Below are 20,190 nucleotides of genomic sequence, written 5' to 3'. Positions count from 1 at the left end.
TACGTTGGCTCCAAATATACAATATTTCATCGAAACATAAGGGCAAGGAAATCCTCCACTTATATACCAAAGTCACTACTTAATGAAATCTCTGGCAACACAGGCTCCATAATCCAATGAATAAATAAATAATTTATGCTTTTATGCCTTTTTTCTCCTCAAATTACACAAACATTATCATATAGAGTCTTGAGTATTGGAGATGCAGAATACCTCCTGACCATCTCTGAGGAAGTTCTAATAACTGGAACTTCTGATAATATTAAAATCCAATAATATTGATTATTATGGATTTGAAAGTTTGGCTAACGTCAGGATGATCTAGTTTTTCCCCCATTTATTTAAACTATTAATATGATTGTATGTCAGTGTCGTGTGTGATTTGTTATTCTTTATCGATACTGTCCAAATACTTCAAAAAGCCAAGAGTTTCTCATCGCTTTCATAACTGCAAAACATTTTCTTATTGTACATTTTGATATGACATTCACTCAAAAGACTGAAACACCATAACGTCATGTCTTATCACTCAGTTTTTAGAGTTACTGTTATTCGCTTTAAGATTTTTTTAAACTACTGTTATAAATAATTATCTATGTCTAACAGTTAAAGAACTTCACATTTAAATACCTGACATCTTAAAAAGAAAAAAAAAGAAACAGTTACACATCTGAATGTTTTCTTTCCTGAGCTGCCAGATGCTTAACAAAGATATGTGCAATAGACAAGAGAAACAGGAAATAGTCCTCTCAGAGGGCTCCTTCTTCTGGCAATGCGACTAGAGAATTATGAACTCAATTAACAAGCAGGTCGTTCAGCTTTCCTGCGAGATATAAAAACATATTTTCCTATGGAGATCAAAGCGGTTATAGGCTAAAAATAATCTTTTTTCCTTTGGTATGCCTGCGCTCAGTAAAGATATTTCTGAATTACACTGCTTTAAATAGCTGGGAGAGCTAAAAACTGGACTGTGTTCATCACTTCTAGCAGGAGTATACTGTATGTTGGCATGTGCAGACTGGACTAAAGAAAATCAAATACCCGCAATGACTATATTGAATTCAAAGACCTATTTTATGAATTAAAATGAATTAAACAACAATGCTTACTGAAACACTGTCACAATAAGAATGGTTTCAGACCAACGGTGCTGCGAATCAGAGGTGAATCAGGAAGAATACTGAAAAACCATAGCGTTGGACAAAGACTCACGTGACCTCATGGATGACCGCTTCCTAGGAAATGCACACTACACAAAGGCATCAATATGAGCAACACCCTTGTGCGTATGTGCAAGTGGGAGTAAGGGGGGACTTCATCCCATAATGCTGAGTGACCAGAAGGGCAGATGACTGTTGTTGTTTAGATTATAAAAGATGACCTTAAGCCCCTCTACATCCTCCCACAGGTTCACACACCCTCCCCATTGTTTTAGCCACAATTAAAGTCTTTCCACTGATTATCCCAGTTGTCAGAACAAAACATCAATATCCTGTTAGATAGCAAAGATGGAATAGATTAAGAGGCTTACAGTAAGTGGTTTTCCTTACTGACCCACAGGTTTATGGGAAAATGCATCCCCTGACCTGTTGCAATGGAAGAGCAAACAGCGTGTCATGGTGAAAAGCTCAGCAGCTGTTTTCTGCTCTTTTTCTCAAGACCATCAATTCCTGTATTTCAGACACCAAACTGCCTCTTAAGGCATAAGACCCCATTTAACAATGTCCAACACATTCATGTTTCTTTGACACAAAACAGCTCTTAAAAGAAAATTTTCCACTTTTGCTTAAATGAATTTCAACTCCAAATGAAGCAAAGAGTAGTGCCACAGCGTCGGTACTCATAAAACAATGCCTGTTTGTTACTTCTCCATTTTTGGCTTCTGACCCAAACTTTAAAAACTGCCACTTTTCCAAATCCCTGCACATCAGCCAAACCAGTCAGTAATCACCAAATCAATGAGCAGAGCCATAACAATGAAACTGTGAGCTTACAATTAGTGTCAAGTGTTCCATAATCCTTTCATATTTAAAAGAACAGAACAGACTAGGGAACTGGGGATGTGTCACAGTGTATTTAAAAAAAAGCCTTCCTCAATCTATTCTCATATTTAAGTTACTCATTCACTCCTGACTCATGACAAGCAAACCATCTCCGTCAGTATTGCCAAACTTCTTAAAACAACGCCACAGCAAGACTTGACTCCAGTTTCCTGGATTAGTATTTAAATTATTACTTAAGCTCAGAGTCTTTGCTTCCAAGTAAATAATTTTCTTAAGAGTCCTGCCCTACAGTTTACGAGGGAATTTTTGACCACTGTGAGCGCCTCTGATGAAAGGACGCCTTAAAGAAAATGTTCTGCGTCGCTTTTTGTTGACAGTTGGACGAGTGGTCCGATGGCATGTGTTGTAAATATGGAAGTAGACATAAAGGATGTTTGTCCAGTCCAGCAAACAGACAGGAAATATGGGGAGACACATGCAAGGAACTGCAAGAACCTCTGCAGTTCAATATTTAGCACCTCTCACATCTCAGATACAAAGTGTCACGGGCGAGTGTTCTCCACAACCCTTTTTTCTTTCAGAAAATATCTGTGCTTCGTCCCTTTTGTCTTTTATTCATATTTTGTCTCCCTTCTCTCTACAATTTCCCACTTTATTCTGCTTTCCTGTTTGGAGTTTTTAGAAACCACTGCCCAGCCCTTACCAGAAATTATACTGAGGCCTGTAAGGAACTCTTACAGGCCTCAGACACAGGAAGAGACAATGTGCCACAAATGTCATAAAGACTTGTGGCAATGACATAAAGTAGATCAGTGCCAAGTTAAACAAATCTTAACTTTGAGGTGCAACCTTTAAGTGACTAACAACAGCACGGAAGAAAAATCTTGACTAACTTCAAACCACCTTGTAGCCTAAAGTTCATCACTGACGTTTCTACAAATAAAGACACAGCCCCAGCTAAAATAAGATAAGCTGACATTATATACGTTTACCAGAACCATGCATTGCAGCAGTGAAATGCAAAACATGCACAGCCACCTCTATGCTGGTTTTCTGGTTACTCATGCAACTTGTGAGGTGTTTCAACTCCTGAACTCACTGCGTCAAACAGCACTTGCATGACATCAGAACAGGACCTTAAGTCCGTTTACAATAAATCCACTGACTAACATCCCAACATGCTCAATATGACTCATATCATAAAAGAAGCCACACTGTTTAGTGCATGTGGCTGTATCTATATTTACCACCAACTAAACTGAAGCTCCTTCAAGGGTGATGTGACACTATAGACCTCTTACAGATCGCTGATATAGAAAGGGAACATTTTGTCTTCAAGGTCAATATAGACAATGTAGAGTACTTCACACAAGTGAAGATGGTTTCATTTAACCGGTAACCTTCTAATCTACATGATTAAAAAGCCAGTGGTATGCTCGAGTGGGGCTTTGCAAAGGAAATCCTGTCCTTATCTTTACACCTACTGCTTACCTTGTCCTGCAGTAGGTCTGTTATAACAGGTGGTAGTTCTCCTAATGTCTGATATCTACAACACCACTTAGAGCATTTAGTCTATTATGGATCTGTTCCTCAGCCACACTTATACAGGGTTTTATTTGTTTCATGAAATCCACTCCATCCAGCAGAGTCAGGTAGTCATACGCTGATAAACATTTTCTTCTTGATCAAGCAAAAACAAAATTAATAAAGTAAAAGTACTGATCTGTTATGCAGATCTCTATTATTTGAAGGTAAATTCAGCTTAATATTAACTAGGGTTTGGAGTTACATGCAAGACACTTAGTAGAAATACAAGTCATGGCACAAGTCTGACTTGTGTGAGAACATTGAAGAGCAGTTATTAAGAGAAGTTATTCTAGGCAACTGTGTTGCTTTAGTGACCTTTGTTTTTTTGCTTTTTTTTTGGGGGGGGGGGGGTTATATTGGGAAATGAAACAACCTGAGCAACTAAGGCGTAAACATAAGTCAGAACACAGAAAAACATATTTCCAACAGAACAAGTGTGACATTTGATCTAAAGACTATACCCTTTGCTTTTTAAAAGAATGGCATTTCCTTGACACGCCCCATTCAGGATGCAAAAATAAGCTACTGGAGACTACAGCAGAGAAACAGGTGTTTGCACTGTGCATTTGTCCAGGACAACAAATATTTTGTAACAGCACTCAGCAATTAGTTTGGCACACGGTAAACTTGTTTTTTCTCCGTGGGTGAATCTGAAAAGCTAAAATGGGGTTACATGAATACACCTCGTCTTGCGTTTTAAACAAATAAAGATCATCTCTAAACCAGGCACACTCGTGCCAAAATACAGACTGATTTCGTATTATTATCACTGACTAACATAAGTGCATTTGCATCTGCTGAGATTTCTTTTATTTTCACTGTGGAAGGAGGAAGTAAGAGCCAGAAACCGATGAATTGCATAACACCGCTGATCAGCTGTAAATGACTGAGTACTGGAGCACAAAATCAATTGCAGTACTCACACTGGTTGCTTAAAAAAGCACCCTGCAAATAAAAACATGGCACATTTAATTCAGTTTGAAGTAAGCTGCTACCTGTAGATATGATTTATGGAGCCTTGTGTCTTCCCTTCCCTGACATCAGTGCCTTTGACACGTTTAAAATGCTTGACTACAGATCCCATCTGGCTTTTACACTATAAATCCAGAATTAAAGCCTAGCTTAGCTGCCAATGATCTTCCAACCAGGCCATTTCATGTAGTAAAATCAAATTTACATATTGCACTTCTTATTTATAGCCATTACCGGCGGCAGTGGTGTTGACATTACCTGCGGAAGAGGAGTCATCGTGGTCGGAGCTCAGGTACCCATCACTCCTCCTCTCTGGGGTGCTGCACCCCGAGCCTCGGGAGGGTCTGCGTTGAATGTGGGGGAAGGACGGTGACAGTCTGCCATCATCGGAGTCAAACTCCCTGCTGTGGCGGAAAGGCCGCCGGCTGTCCCGGTGAGCGCTGGAAGTCTTCTGACCGTCTCTTCCCGCGGTCTTTGGTGCCAACAAGTTATTCCTGACGAAATTTTCATTCAGCTCCAAATCCTCATATTCCCGGTCGCTGCCTTCCTCGTTGTCATTCGCACGCTGGACGATGGCAGGGGCCGTGTCCACTCTACAAAACATGGGCTTCTGTGGCGGAACCGGGATAGGGACTGGTTTGCCCATCTTGCCGCTGAACCTGCCTCGCTCTCGGCCGAAGGAGCTGGTGAGCCCCGCTGTGTTGCTACCCGCAGCGTGGTGCTTCATGCCACCGGGGTCCAGCGCCTTCATCCTCCCCTCGTCACGCTCGGCGTCCCGCCGCGGCGGTTTCCTGATATTCTCCGTTTTGGAAAAGGTCGACATGTCAGCGTTAAAGTTTTCATCTTTGCCTTCAAACCTTTCCGGGTCGTTTCTCTTCTGTCGGGCCACGGTGGTCTCCAGGTAAATCACCTTGAATTTCTCCTCTGCCAGAGCCTTCTGGAGCCTCTTCAGGTTGGCTTTGCATGTCTCCAGCTCGGACTCGATGTCCTCTACAGAGTTCAAATCCATCTGGGGTACTTCTCCGTCGGGAAATTCTTTCCTCCAGTGTTTTTCGAATTCCTCCTGCTCCCACATATTGGTGTTCACGCGGGGCTTCACGCCCGTCGCAGTCTTGTCATGCAAGTCAGAAAATATTGAAGCTAACTGTTGTCTTCACCGACACTGTCGCGTAAATCCACGTTCCTTTCTCACTTGTTTTCCGGAAAAGAAAAACAAAAACAAATAAACGGTATTAACTTGAGCACTTTCTGACCATCTTGCACCTCCTACACGTAACTGGCGCACGGCGCACTCCTGCGTCTAATGCAGACAAGTTTGCCACTACACTGAAAAGTTTCGAGACTTCCTGTATCCAGACGTGGTGCGTTCAGGTGCCGCTGGGAGAATTAAACAGGCCATGGTTTCATGACAGCATTATCCAATCAATGCCGCGGATTCTGAAGTGGATGTGTGCGGTATAGCCTGGTGGCAAAAAAATTGTTTAAAAACAAGCAAACAGAAAAAACAACAACAAATAATTAAAAAACAATTATTATAAGGATGAGGGCAGGGATGTTAGAATATTATAACTCATGACTAATATTTCCACATCGATTACTAACACTGTATCTGCGGATAAACTAACCAGTTTTACTTGAACGCTATTCTTGAATTTCTTTTCACACCTTATAATAATAATAATAATAACATAAAAAAAACCGACACGATCTGAATGCAACAAGCACTGCTACAGGAAAGCAACCATGCTTGGTGGTGCACATTTAAAAGAAATTATATTCCAGATAAAGGTTGATCTGTTTGATAGTTTGTATCTTTGCCAGTTCAGTCTATTGTGAAGAAACACTGCTGATCTAAATATACTGTCAACTTGTTTCTATTCTGTTGTTTGTGGTTTTCTATTTTAGCCACACTGGTGGTCTGTTGAACAAAGATGCTGAACAAATCTTGTTACAGTGTTGACACATTTGAAAAACCTTTAATGATATACAGGAAGCTCAAAAACCTGCAAGTTGCTTTAAGTGACACAAAAAATTAATTCCTCCTGACCACATTTCAGCTGCATACACGGGCACACTGGGCAGCATGTAATGTTGCAGACCAAGCAGACCTTGAAAGCAGATGTTTGGTTTGCTTCCCTATAGCTACAGGTTTCGGTGGTTTGACATTAAGGAAGGGACGGAGGCACTTTTTTTTTTTTTTTTATCTATCAGGTAGCTTGTTATCTGTCTGCAGAGGAAACAAATATACTGCAGGAACTCATGTACAAAAAACTTTCACACGCACCTGTCTCTTCAATGCTATAACTTCAAGCACACATCCTCCTTCTCCGATTGCTAAACAGTGTGTTGAAAAGAAGGTCAGCTTGATTCCCCATCTTGATTTGTGGCACAGCAGAAAAACATTTATTGGACATTTAGCTGGTAAATAATTAAGTATGTGTCATTTTGAAGACTCTCCATGTCTGTGATTTTCATATGAACAGAGCCCATCTCTGGGAGACTCATCTTCCATAAAAAAGTAAACGTAAAGCATGATTATCAAAATTCATGCAGCTATGTCCTGATAATATTAAAGAAGAGCTTGGTAAGAAGCCAGACAGGAGCCTTCCAGTAAAATAGAGTGTAATGCTATACAACAGAGAAGAAAGTTATCTGTGCAGACAGAGAGAGGCGGGTGCAGGCAGAGATGGGTGCTTGGTATTTCTGAGTGCCCATTTGGATACCCGCCCAGAACTGAAAGATCATTCTCCTGAAAGCTTTCAGTGGCCATTGATCCGCACTCATTGCAGGCCTGGGGGCCTGTATTGGGTTACTGTAATGAATAGTCTACAAAGAGTATGACCAGCTATGAAGCTAGATTACCAATCACAGGCCTGATACGACAAAGAAAGCATAAAACATGTGGACTTTTCCTGGTTAGTCTACAAGTTATAATAAAGACAGCTAGCTTTTGGGACTGCATAAACATGACTGTGTAGCTGATCCAGCCATACTTCTCATGCTTTACTCATTTCATCGCTTAACATCAGTGAAACAGACACCTAACAAGTTTGCTCAGTGTGTGGTATTCAGTCGACAGATACCTGAGTGGGTAAACGATGCATAAGATTGTGCACAAAGCTGGAATTCTGCTTTAATTACATTTCGCAGCTACAACCACACCTACCACACTGATCAGAGGTGCTCAATAGATAACCAGAATGTAACAATATTATAAAATGCCTGGTAAATGAGTTCCCTTTTGTGTGAATGTGTGTCATGTATTCACAGCTTAAATAACACCTCCAGCCCAACAAGCTGTGGGTATGTACTCTGTGTTACTATCCAACCCTTTTTAGTGAACATATTCTTAAACTTTTCCACACACCTCTCAGCACTCCTTCACCTCCATTCAAATCCAGATACCTTGGATTCCTGAAACACTGAACTCGGATAGTGACTCGAATTCTTTGCTGCCATCAACAAAAGGAGAGATGCATGAACAAACTATCCAGCTATGTTATAATTACAGCACTTAGTGTCATTGTAAATACATATGGGTGCCTTCTACGGTACGGTACATGTATAATATATAAAATATATAATATTGTAAGTGTCAAAGTTGTATTGAATCTTATACCTAAAGTCTTATGGGATAAGAGTACTTGAAATAAAGGCATTGAAAGTGCACATATTGAAACATATTGATGGGTCAAGTGTTTAAAAAAAAAAAAAAAAAACACACAAGTAGAGAGCTGCAATTTTTCCTTAGTGACTCAGCAGCTCTGTGATCAGGAGAGCTGCTGTAAAAGTGGATAGGTTCTTGTGACACATGATGCACCAGTGACACACAAAGGAGCAAAACAACTGGCTCGGACATGATTCCACCGGCTGCACCCTCCAGTATATTCTGTACTGCAGCACAGTGCACGGTGTAAGGGACTTTAATCAGTGGTTGCATGACGCCCTCTTGTGGCCACATGCCCTGCAGGACTAAACGAGCGCGAGTCAAAGCAGCACACATAGTAAAACACACAGTAGTACAACATTTATTGGTAGGATCATTTCCGCAGGACTTCTAGTACAGTGAATTTCACTAATCACAGAAATGATTCTAACAGATATATTGCTCAAGTGTAAGACCACAGCGAGAAACTTTGGGACAACATAAAGATGAAAACATTAAAAAGTAAATATGCTTTCCAGGATGCGACAAGTTCTATGCATCCCTTTGAAAGCAAACTTACAATACAAGTATATCAAAATAGACAGATATATTATAAAAACACATCTCACACTGCATCTGGTTTATGTGGGAGAGATCTTAGACTGTAATCGAAACTTTTAACCGAGACATAAAATCTACAAAACTCTACTCCGGATTTGTTGCACAACTGTCTCTGAAATCTCAGTTAAGGCAAAAAAAGGACAGCACCACAGATGCAACCAACGGAGTTACAGGTAGGTAGTATCAAAGGCCACAAAACAACCCCCCACCCCTACACGTGATACAAATATATTTTCAGAAAAAAGACAAACATCTACAGTTTGAGTCAAAAGTTTGCAGGTGACGATCCTCTACACAGCCTTCCTGAGCAGTAGTTGGAAACGTAAAAGGAGTGTTTAGGATGATTGAGGAGCCATCAATGATTAGGCCTAGTCTTTAATATAATAAAAATCTAGTTGATTTAATGTAAATATGTACAATATCATAAATACTTCTCACAATAATATAGTAGTCTTCAGATCAAAGACTGTCACAGTGCCTGCACAAATGTTCTTTGCATAGTTAAGTGATTTTCCGATAGTGAATGCATAAAAACCTAAATCAGTTTGTAAAAGATGGAATCTAACCTGCAGGATTTCTGCTGTTTTCTAACAGAGCAAAGTGCAAAATCTTGATACAGTTTGCTCCTGTGGCTAATACATAATCATGATTGCTGTTAGCCTTAAGAAACAGTTCTTCATGCTTTTATGATGGCACTTGCTACCAAGGTTTCTCGCCTGGTGGTTATAAATGCCTGTTGTTTCTCATAATAGGCTGCCTCGTTAATAAAAGTGGGATAGACCGTCCCGGAGCCTTGGTAGTGGATGGTTTTTCCATCAAATGTCTGGAACATTGGGTCACCAGGGTTCAGCGGCTCCCAGTCACAGTCCTGCAACAATAACAAGCAAAAGCCACAGGGAAAGTAACTCGAGTATGTTGTTTAAACTGAAACAATACATCCTCACGTCATCTAAAGAAATCTCATTTCCTCCTTAAAGCAGCACATTTATAGACTCAACGGTCCAAACATGACATGAATGCTAGAGATTGAAGGTGGGAGCAATTCTAAATTTTAATATTTACCTGCAGGTTGGGGTGAACCATGGCTATGATGTTTCCATTGGTATCTCGGGGGTAGTCGATCCACTCTAGCACTCGGAAAACTTCAACTGTACAAGGAGGGAACTCCACACCTAAACAACACAGAAAACAGAGAGAGTATGTGAGTGGATTGGGATAACATAATGAAAGCTGGAGTTAGACTGAATTCCCAGAGTTAATGTCCCCGGGTTTAGAACAAGCCTAAAAAAATAAATAAATAATCAAAAAAGAAGAAAAATAGATTTAAATAAACATTTGAACACTATTTAACAAACTGTTTCAAGGGCAGCTTTATTATAGGTCCTCAGAAGGGTATAAAAGCTGTAGTATGTTAACACATCAAGTCGCGATATCTCCTAGACGACCAGTAGATCAAACATTAACATTAAGTCAGTGCAGAAATTTATCTTCACATGGAAAGTAAAGCCCCACTCTTACAGGTGAAAAGTCATCTGCATCACCTAGCGGTTGTCGAATTGAAGGGCAGCTTGTTAAAAAAAAAAAAACAACTCACTGAACAAATGCACCTTGCTTCCCAATTGAACTTGTCTGTTTTTTATGCTACTATACCATACTTGACTGGCACTGTGGTGCAGTGGTTACCAATTTAGCTTGAAAGCAAAAAGCTCCTGGGTTCAAATCCAACAGCCAGTAGGGGCCTTTGTGCATGGAGTTTGCTTTGTGTGCTCTTCCTGTGCTTCTGTGGGATTTCTCCAGTTTGCACCCGCAGTCCAAAGACATGCTTGTTAGGTTAAGAGGCAATTCTAAACTGGCTGCAGGTGTTGGTCTCTTTATGACAGACTGGTGAAAGGGTGTAACCAAACTTTTGCTAAGATGAATAAGCAGGGTAAGCAGAAGAACATTGATGGATTCATAATAGTTGCCTGATCTTTATAGAACTCTGATTGGCCTGAGAAAACCTGAAAACAGAGCTCAGAGAAGGTGCTTAAGTGCAGTCGTCACCAAAATCTTGTTGTCTACCCCTTTCTTTATTCAGCTAAATCTAACTCGTGACATTGCTATCAAACAGATAAAGATAATATGCATTATATTACCTCTGCATTATTACGTATGTAGATTTTTCACTCTGGACCACAGTAACGAGCTTAGTAACATTTTAAAACTTGGTTTTGATTTTTTTTTTTTTTTTTTTGAAGTACAGATTAGTGGAAAAAAAGACGTTACCTTTACTTTATATTAAGATGGGCATAAAATACACAGTAAAACATAAATCAAACTAATGTGACACAATGGACAAGTTGCCAAGTTTTCATGAGATTGTTCCACTGTGATTTGAAACCAAAGTGTCCTTGTTCAACCTTAGGAATTACACACGAGGTTTGGTAATGTTTGGCAGAGCTCCGACATTAGGCAACCATTTCACCTGCACTCAGCTGTATTCATATGCAAGTAGCAGTGCGGAACAGGAAGGACAAATGCTTCTGAAGTTTTAGTTTCCCTGCTTAATGGGGGGGCTATACTTCTGAGCAAGCATTGTATAGCTAAAGGACTTGTTTCATCATGCTGCTCAGCTGCAAAGCGCAGGAACACCGCTTCAACACCATGCCAGAACATTCATTATCACCACGGTGGTCCTAAGACAGAAGACTACCACCCCAGTGCCAGCCAGTCCCTAATGACATGGAAACTGACCAACTCCCAGTTAGCGGCCCTTTCAACGGCGGGACAGTTGGGGAAACCAACAGCCTGCAATTCTAACTTGGCACAGATCGCGTGTTTCCGTAAAGATATGAGGGAAACGCTGCCCTGCACCTAAACACTGAGAACACTCTTTCGTTTAGGGGGGGAGAACGAGCCGAGTGGAGGCGTAACGCAGATAAATTTAGAGAGCGAGGACTAGGTACATCTGGATGAGTCAGATGGTCACCCATGGGCATTTTGTCACAAAATGTTTCTCATCACAGGGATGCTGACAGATGGTAAACAACTTATTTTTCTATTATATAACACATTATGAATCACACTTGCTGTTTTTGAGCCCAAATTCTGAACACTGTTTAATACGACCGTGGCTCAGGGGGTTGGGAAGCATATCTGTAACCGGAAGGTCGCCGGTTCGATCCCCGGGCACTCTGTCCTGGTCGTTGTGTCCTTGGGCAAGACACTTTACCCTACCGCCTACTGGTGTTGGCCAGAGGGGCCGATGGCGCGATATGGCAGCCTCGCCTCTGTCAGTCTGCCCCAGGGCAGCTGTGGCTACAACCGTAGCTTGCCTCCACCAGTGTGTGAATGAATAGTGGTATTGTAAAGCGCTTTGGGTGCCTTGAAAAGCGCTATATAAATCCAATCCATTATTATTAATACTTTGTAACTTCTGTAAGAGCTACTTCAGAGGTCATTCATTCTTCACACTACGCTGCAGTGCTATAACCCTTTAAAGTCTTGTGACACAGCCTGTTGTCATGTAGCTAAATGTGACTACAGCTTAACACTTCAAGTCTCACCTTCATTAAAGAGTTCAATAAAGTCCAGAGCATGTTTCAGTATCACTCGCATGGCTTCAAAGATGTTGCTTCTTAAAACACCTTGAGGCTGAGGACCCACTTCCAAACCTGCATAGAAGAAAACAATCAAATGATTCATCTGCAAGTAAAAGATTTTCTACCAGCTGAACGTATACTCCAGTTAGACATGTTAAATGTGTAAGGGCTAAGGGCTAGCTGGGATTTGTCGAGGGTGGCACACAACCAAACATGACTGTACTCGCTGCAGTGGCTGCTCTGCAAGAGTCAGTAAAAGTCATACACGGTTGCATGCTCGAGAATCATGGCTACACAGAAAACAGGCACAAGGCCTCAGGTTTAATATAGGAAACTGAAACGACAACATTTAAAAGACCACAAAGAGATACAAAGTGACCACAAAAATATGCAAAATGACAAAAAAGCATTGAAAATGGCAAGAAAATGATGAAAAACCACAGAGGAAACAAAAAGAACTCCAAATAACTGCGATACGACCAAGCGATTAAAATAAATGCGATCGAAAGACCTAATTACCAAATCAACAATTAAGAAATGATTCACACTTTATTCACCTAGGGGTCATTTTTAACCCGAGGACAACACAAGGGTTAAGCTTACAAGTGCCCATAATGATATTTGTTATTCTGAACACTGTTAGTCTGAAAATATGCTAGAATCACCACAAAATTGACCACAAAGAGACACCACACAACCAAACACCACCTACAAAGCAACTAGAAAGTGCTGAAAAACAACAGTTTGTGGCATTACGTGCTCGTTGTTGCTGTGGGGTTGAACCCCCTTCTTTAAAACTATGGCTTTAAAACCTGGTTTTCTTAATCCACCTCTGCCACTGTCCACAGATAAACCTGGCTGGACTACAGAGACTCACCAACAGGGTGCTTGGCGACAGAGCGTGAAGTGGAATATTTCAGAAGAGGATGTTCATTCATCAGAACAAGACAACTGGCTGGAGCCATGGCTTTCTACAAGACAAGAGAACAAGAACATCATATAAAAAGCAGATAAAAGAAAGCCAAACACAAACGCACAAAGGCAAAGGTGTTACGGTCGTGCTCGATAGAATGGAAAATGAAATCTACACCAACTAACGCTGTATCAAAAACGACTGTGTGGAGAATGAAGTTTAAGCTGGTGGGCTATCTTCGTTTGTCAGCAGAGGCTCGAAATCCTTTTCAGAAGGAACACCATCATAGTGGTCGCCTCCATCATTAAATTAAAAGCTGTTTCTCTAACATTAAACTGGCAGCGGTTCAGATCATCTGCCGAGGGGTAAATCCTTCAAACTATGAGACAGAGTAATCGGTACCGTACTAGACCTGAGCCCTTTTCTACCTTGTGCGTTTGCGATTATCAACAAACACGAGCAAAGCGTCTGAAGTCACAGCATCTAAACCGGAGGCATTTACTAAGCTGGTGAATATTTATGAAGTCTATGAATCCTTATATAACTGATGTCTGTGTATTGGTGGGGCAGTTTACAGCTTTAAAACTTAAGAATGCATTTCCCGTGAGGTGTATTGTACAAAAGACATGTTGCTTTTGGCTTCATTTCTCCTCCCTGCAGGTGCTCACCATGGATTGTTATTAAGAACGAGAAAGGAATGCAACAGCTGGCATTTTAAAATGGACGTTAATGTAAAGTAATAAGAGGAGTTTGCCTTGTTATTACCATGAAGAAATGTGAATTTTCGAGGTTGTATTAATATCTTAAAACAAATTATTTATAAAGATTTGCTGTCTCTGGAGCATTTTATGCTTCTTTGTTAGTTCCCATGTGGGATTTAATCAGTGTAAAGATGTTGTTACACATGCAGTTTATCACTAAAATATTTGAGAAGTCCAACACTGGACAATGTCCTGATCAGCCAAAATCAGCCAAAAGCCAACACTGTTTTGGGCTAAATGATACCCAAACGCACTGTTGATTATTTTGGCACCTTTATCCCATTTGGTAGTCAGCAAAGAAGTCCTGTGTTACAGTAAAGTATGAAACATTTTGGGAGGGCAGATCTAGTTCAGCACCATGTTGATTATGCTGAGACCTTCTGGTACAGCAGCTCTCCACAATAAACATGCCGCACACTCCTCTGAGAACAAGCTTGTTAGGGTTACGTCCAAGATTTTTGGACACATTCAGATCTGGGACATTTATGAAATCCTCGTTGTAACAGTGGAAAGAAGAATTGCTTGAATTAAAGTTATGTTTTACTGGCAGAATTATAACTTTTGGTTACACCAGAGAAAGTCAGGTGTTGTTACATAATTATTACAAAGTGTTGACTAACGATATTCTCTTTCAGATTGAAAGGTTCCAAGGGCAAAAATAAATGTATACACTGCTGCAGTGCTTTCAAAACAGTGACTTTACCCTTTTTTTTTGTTAAATCCACAATCAATTGAGCCCTGTTTGTTTTGTTGCTCTCCTTAGTCATCACGATTAAGTAGCTTTCATTGCATGTGTTTGTGTTTTAGTCGGTTTTGCTTGGATTGAACATCTGGCATCTCCTCCACTTGTCCCTTGGGAGGCCCACTAAAAAGGGCAGGAATAAAAAATAAGCATTTAGTTCTTTTTATTTTATTCTCAACAATGTAATTATAGCTCAGTTCATCTGTACTTACTTTACTTAATGCTGTCAGATAAAATCCATCTTGTAAGAGAGACACTGAACATCTAATGGTTTATATTATCTCCCAAGGCTCATCTGGGAATTTGGCTGAGAGTAGAAAGACAACAGGGATCCTTCTGGGGTATTTGGATGAGCCTAACATGGATGGATTTACATCTCTCAACTATCTCAACTAAAGCTCAGCAAACAGATCAGCCTCAGACGGAGGTCAGAGAACGACACAGGTTGAGAAGTTGAGCTACATCTCGTGTTTCTCCACATACTGCACAGTGTGCAGCACAGACTATGAGTGGAACAATCATACAGTAATATTATACAGTCATCAATGATCCCTGCTGAATAATGATATATAATTTGGACTTTCTGCAAATATAATGGCAGCACTTGATGACAGTGATTGTTTTATCTCGTTTAGGTCTCAGTACTCTTTTTTTTTTTTTTCCAGGTTAACCATCAATCAATTTTTAACAAACTGCAAATCTTGCCAAACTACTCTTTTCATCACTGATTAATCTTGCCGGTCATTACAGTTGAAGTACATGGTTAAAATGTCTCAACGGTTGTAGAGAAAAGGTTCCACAAAAGCGCCTCTCAAATACTAGAAGTTACTGGATGTAACTACAGTTCTGTGAGCATAAGTGTAGCGCCCCAACAGGCTTCACCACTGTTTGTGTAAACTGGTCAGAGGGGTGGTCAGATTTTAGGGTGTGATAGATGTTCTCATAAAAAAGTCCCTACAGTGTATATGTGTGTTTGTATTCTCAAGGCCGCCACCTTTATGTAGTTCATCATCTGCAGATTGAAGTGGTCTTTGGAGCTTTCCAGAATCAGAGTGCAGCCCATGTTGGATGTCGTGTTGTGAAGGTCAAAGATGACATCGTAGGCCTCCGGGCTTCCTTTGGGACCAAATATCCTGTTGATCTCCTGGGCTCTCAGCACCTCATAGGGCAGGTCGTTTCCACCTGGGGCACTGCAGGGTGTGTGCAAACACATAAAGCATTATAGAGCTGCCACAAGCCTAACTATTCACATACTATCACACAAGTCAGCTCAAAGAACAATGAATCATGTTAATTATTTACACAAGAGTGTCCTACATACACTTTAACCTAACGGTTGGCTAAAAGGGAAAAGGCTAGTATGTCGGGGTTAAACTCCACATACAGAACTTCATGGTTAAAGTATTGGCAGCCATGGAGTCAATGCTGGGAAGCAATAGCTGCATTCAGTAGGCCAGTGGCCTCCTTCTGTCAAAGTTAAGAAGAAACTGTATTCATTAACTCCAAGTCTTAGGATCTTTCCAAAGTGTATTTTGCCCCCGGGCCTTGCTCTGACCAGAGGACGAGTGCTGCCCACTTGCACGCTCTTTTAAAGCATTTCAAAACACCAACCAGTCTAGGTCATTCTCCACGCTATAGCAGAATAGCACCTCTACTGTCTGTGTTGTTTTGCCTCCCTCACATCTGTCATTTACTCCCTGTTTTCAGAGACTGTCCGGTATTGTCTGGACTGCTGGGAAATAAGCACACAAGCACAGTGTAAGCAGCAGCTGATGAAGTGGACTCCCAACATTCATCTGAAGGGGTCAAGCGGGTGCTAATTTTGAGGGAAGAGCGGAGATGTCATTCTATACAAGCAGGGGGGAAATGACATCATGATGAGCTGTTTTTGGAAACAGTCTCCAACTGTTTAATCTTCTTATATGTTGCCTTCAGAGAGGCCAAATAGTGAACATGCTGGAGAGCGCTGAAGAAGATCTTAAAATGTCAACTAATGCTTGTACGATGAGGCCAGAACGCTTCACTCATTCGGTTTGAGCTCTGGGCATCACTTCAGCTTCACTGCTAAGAAATTATGTGTCACCTCTGTATATGTGAAGTGGGAAGCGCTCAATTCACTTAAGTGATATGGTGCTAGCTGCACTCCATTAAAAGGGCTATTACAAATGATGAAAGATATTTTTCAATGAGAATTTTAGGAAAATGTTATGCAGCAATAATTTTAAAACTGTACTTCAGTAAATGCATACAGATGACAGGGAAAATGCACACCATAATAACACTTTGTATGATTAATGAATAGATGCTGTTTCATTTTCATTCATTCAATCTTTATTGGCAGACTTCATGTCCATAAAAAACAAGACAGAAACACACACACAACCCCCCCTCCCCCAACACAAGGTATAAACCATACACACACATACATATATATACACACATATACACACACACATACACATGCATATGTGCGAGCATGCACACATACGTATATATATATACACACACACACATGTGTATATACATATATACACACACATATATATACATATATACACACACACACATGTGTATATACATATATACACACACATATATATACATATATACACACACATATATATACATATATACACACACATATATATGTATATATACACACATATATATACATATATACACACACATATATATGTATATATACACACATATATATACGTATATATACACACATATATATATATATATACACACATATATATATATATACACACATATATATATATATACACACATATATATATACACACATATATATATACACACATATATATATATATATATATATATATATATATATATATATATATATATATATATATATACATATACATATATATATATATACATATACATATATATATATATATATACATATATATATATATATATATATATATATATATATATATATATCCAACCACATTTCTAAATGGGCTGTGTGCACGAACAGACACAAGGGATCACAAGGGCCAGCATTTGCGTAAGACTTCGTTTTACGGTGTAGTGCACATGAAAAAGAACAAACAAACAAACCAAAAAACGTCTTCAATCATTTGCAGCTCGGTCACGTTCCGCTCACGTTTTTCCTGCAGGCCGACAGTCAGCTGAAGTTCGGGAGGAGGGGACTTGCTGCTCTGCTCTTATAGGCAGAGGGGGGCACGGAGGGGGAGACGCCACCGATGGTAAACACACTCGTCCCAGCTTACCTGCCATAGTACAGCTTTGATGTCCACGTGATGGATCATATTTAAAGACATGTGCAGCCCCCTTTTCTTTCTTACGGATACATTTATATGTCGCGTTGTGTTACGTTGACTCATTTGTCCGGTACAGCGCACACATGCAAACGGCTATGCCAACAATATTGAATAATTGTGCAGTCATTACATTTTTCCACGGACTGTGGGGACAGTCCACTGTTTGGTTGCGATTAATTAAGACAAACATCTAGTATCCATGGGTGCCCTTTCTTTAGCTGACCCAGTTCAAAATAAAGCCAGTAAATCCTGACGTTACATCTCTTACACGCCAGCAGGAAGTTACCATTCAACATGTAGTTCAACAGAGACTCCAGAGGCGTACCTACCTTAGGTTTTCTGGGGTGAAGGCTCGGTTCAGATCCGTGTCTACATATCTGGTGCACTTCTCCACAGCCTTGGGATTGGTGATAAAAGGTACGGCCTCGACTCCCTTCCTCTGTATTTCGGTGCCGTTCTTCGTCCACAGGTTAACGAGCGTCACGCCTGACATCTCGTTTCCGTGCGTCCCTCCGAAAATCGCCACTCTCCTCGCCTCGCTGAAGCGCGCCGTGTTGTTGTAAGAAGACATGCCCGGGTGGTAGTAACTGTGCAGAGTGTGGATGAAGACACGCTGGTCTCCTTGGCGTAAGAAGCAGAGGAAAAGTTCTCCAGCTTGGAGCTTCGCAGCCTCGCTGTTTAAATGCCTGTTGACGCCGCACGCTTACGTAACGTGCCCGCTGGGTTGCCGTGGTCAGTCACTGTGCGTGGAAAAAAAAAGTTGAACACGGACAACTGGGGTTGCAGGCGAAACTCCCGTTAACCAGGTTCCTCCCACTGTTTACCTGTCACCGTCAGAACTGTGGACAAGACGAGTTTCCGGTGATGCTCTTTCAAAATAAAACGTTACTTACATTAAGTAGTCATTTAAAGAGGGACGCCGAGATCCAAAAAGAACATTGAAACCCCTAAACCTATAAATATCCGGATTCTAGTACTTTCAGTTGTCTTTTAATGTGTATTAGTATTAGTGAGGCCAAATAGTGAACATTTTGGATACACACACATCATAACTCACTTATTCTGGAAACATTTGTGTTAAACTGCACTGTAAAACCTAATATTGTGCTCACTTAAAAATTAAATTGAACGAACTCAGTTTTTATCACCTTGTTATTGACATTCGGTTTAGTTAAGTTAGTAATTTCATTCAAAAAGCTGATCAACTCAAGTAAACTGGAAATTTTGCTTTTCAGTGGTGGAATGCAACATTTACTCTATTACGTACTTAAATAGGCTGCAGCTCACATGTTGAGCCTTTGGCTTTCCTTTTATGCCTCTCTCTATTGCCGCTTTGCTATATTTTATTTCATTATCTGACAGTTTATTATTATACTGTATATGTTTTGTATATATATATGTTTTGTATATAAAACATACACAGCTGGGTTATTTATTTTTAAGTACAACTAAAATGATTAAATAGTAAATTTTTTATTTGCTTTTTCTCGTTGCCCTTTTCTTGTGTGTGTTTTTTGTTTTTTTATTTTTAGACAAAAACAAAGAACTAGATTGAGAGAGCGCATCTGAGGTCATACCAGGGGTCTCCAACTCTTGTCCTCAAGAGCTGTTGTCCTGCAGCTTTTAGATGCATCCTTGTTCCGACACACCTGAATTAAGCGAATGGCTTTTTACCAGACCTTGATGGCATGCTGAAGAGGTAATTCAACATTTCATTCAGCTGTGCTGGAGTAGGAATGCCTCTAAAAGCTGCAGCACAGTAGCTCTCGAGGACAAGAGTTGGAGACCCCTGGTTAATACAGCATAATTTTAAATAAAACCATATTAAGTGTTTTTTCATTAACATTAAAGCATGACTTAACAGAGAAACAGACAAAAGACAGTCTCCCTTCAGCAGAAGGATAAAATGATATGGTTAGAAAATGCCATGTCCCTACTTTCCTCCTCTCTCGCAAAGATGTTCATGGCCTGCACGGGTGTTTCTGGAATATGCTGAGCAAACTTAGGAGCAGCTGGAGAAGATTCAGCTTAAGTGGTTATTTTT

At 40.3% G+C, this 20,190-nt stretch overlaps 2 protein-coding genes across 2 annotated transcripts in view; both read right to left on the bottom strand.

Annotated features, from left to right (window-relative positions):
* The window catches only part of abr (ABR activator of RhoGEF and GTPase), a 120,770-nt gene extending 114,889 nt beyond the window's left edge, over positions 1–5,881 (bottom strand). Inside the window, exon 1 of the mRNA XM_084941889.1 lies at positions 4,821–5,881. Within this exon, the coding sequence (XP_084798015.1) occupies positions 4,821–5,637 (817 nt within the window). The 5' untranslated portion in view covers positions 5,638–5,881. The remainder of the gene's footprint in view (positions 1–4,820) is intronic.
* A 2,693-nt stretch (positions 5,882–8,574) lies between these two features.
* On the bottom strand, positions 8,575–18,987 carry aspa (aspartoacylase). The gene is made up of 6 exons (XM_084941887.1): positions 18,476–18,987; positions 15,821–16,016; positions 13,288–13,381; positions 12,375–12,482; positions 9,892–10,001; positions 8,575–9,697 (listed from the first exon to the last, which is right to left on the bottom strand). Exons 1-6 carry the CDS (start codon positions 18,715–18,717, stop codon positions 9,506–9,508), a joined length of 942 nt encoding a protein of 313 aa, XP_084798013.1. The 5' UTR covers positions 18,718–18,987; the 3' UTR covers positions 8,575–9,505.
* Positions 18,988–20,190: the final 1,203 nt, after the last annotated feature.

This window comes from Perissodus microlepis, chromosome 10 (assembly GCF_051167445.1).
Source record: "Perissodus microlepis isolate ML-2025 ecotype Zambia chromosome 10, ASM5116744v1, whole genome shotgun sequence".
Taxonomy (NCBI): domain Eukaryota; kingdom Metazoa; phylum Chordata; class Actinopteri; order Cichliformes; family Cichlidae; genus Perissodus; species Perissodus microlepis.
The sequence above is the reverse complement of the archived record's forward strand: the minus strand, read 5'-3'. Positions and strand labels throughout refer to the sequence as shown.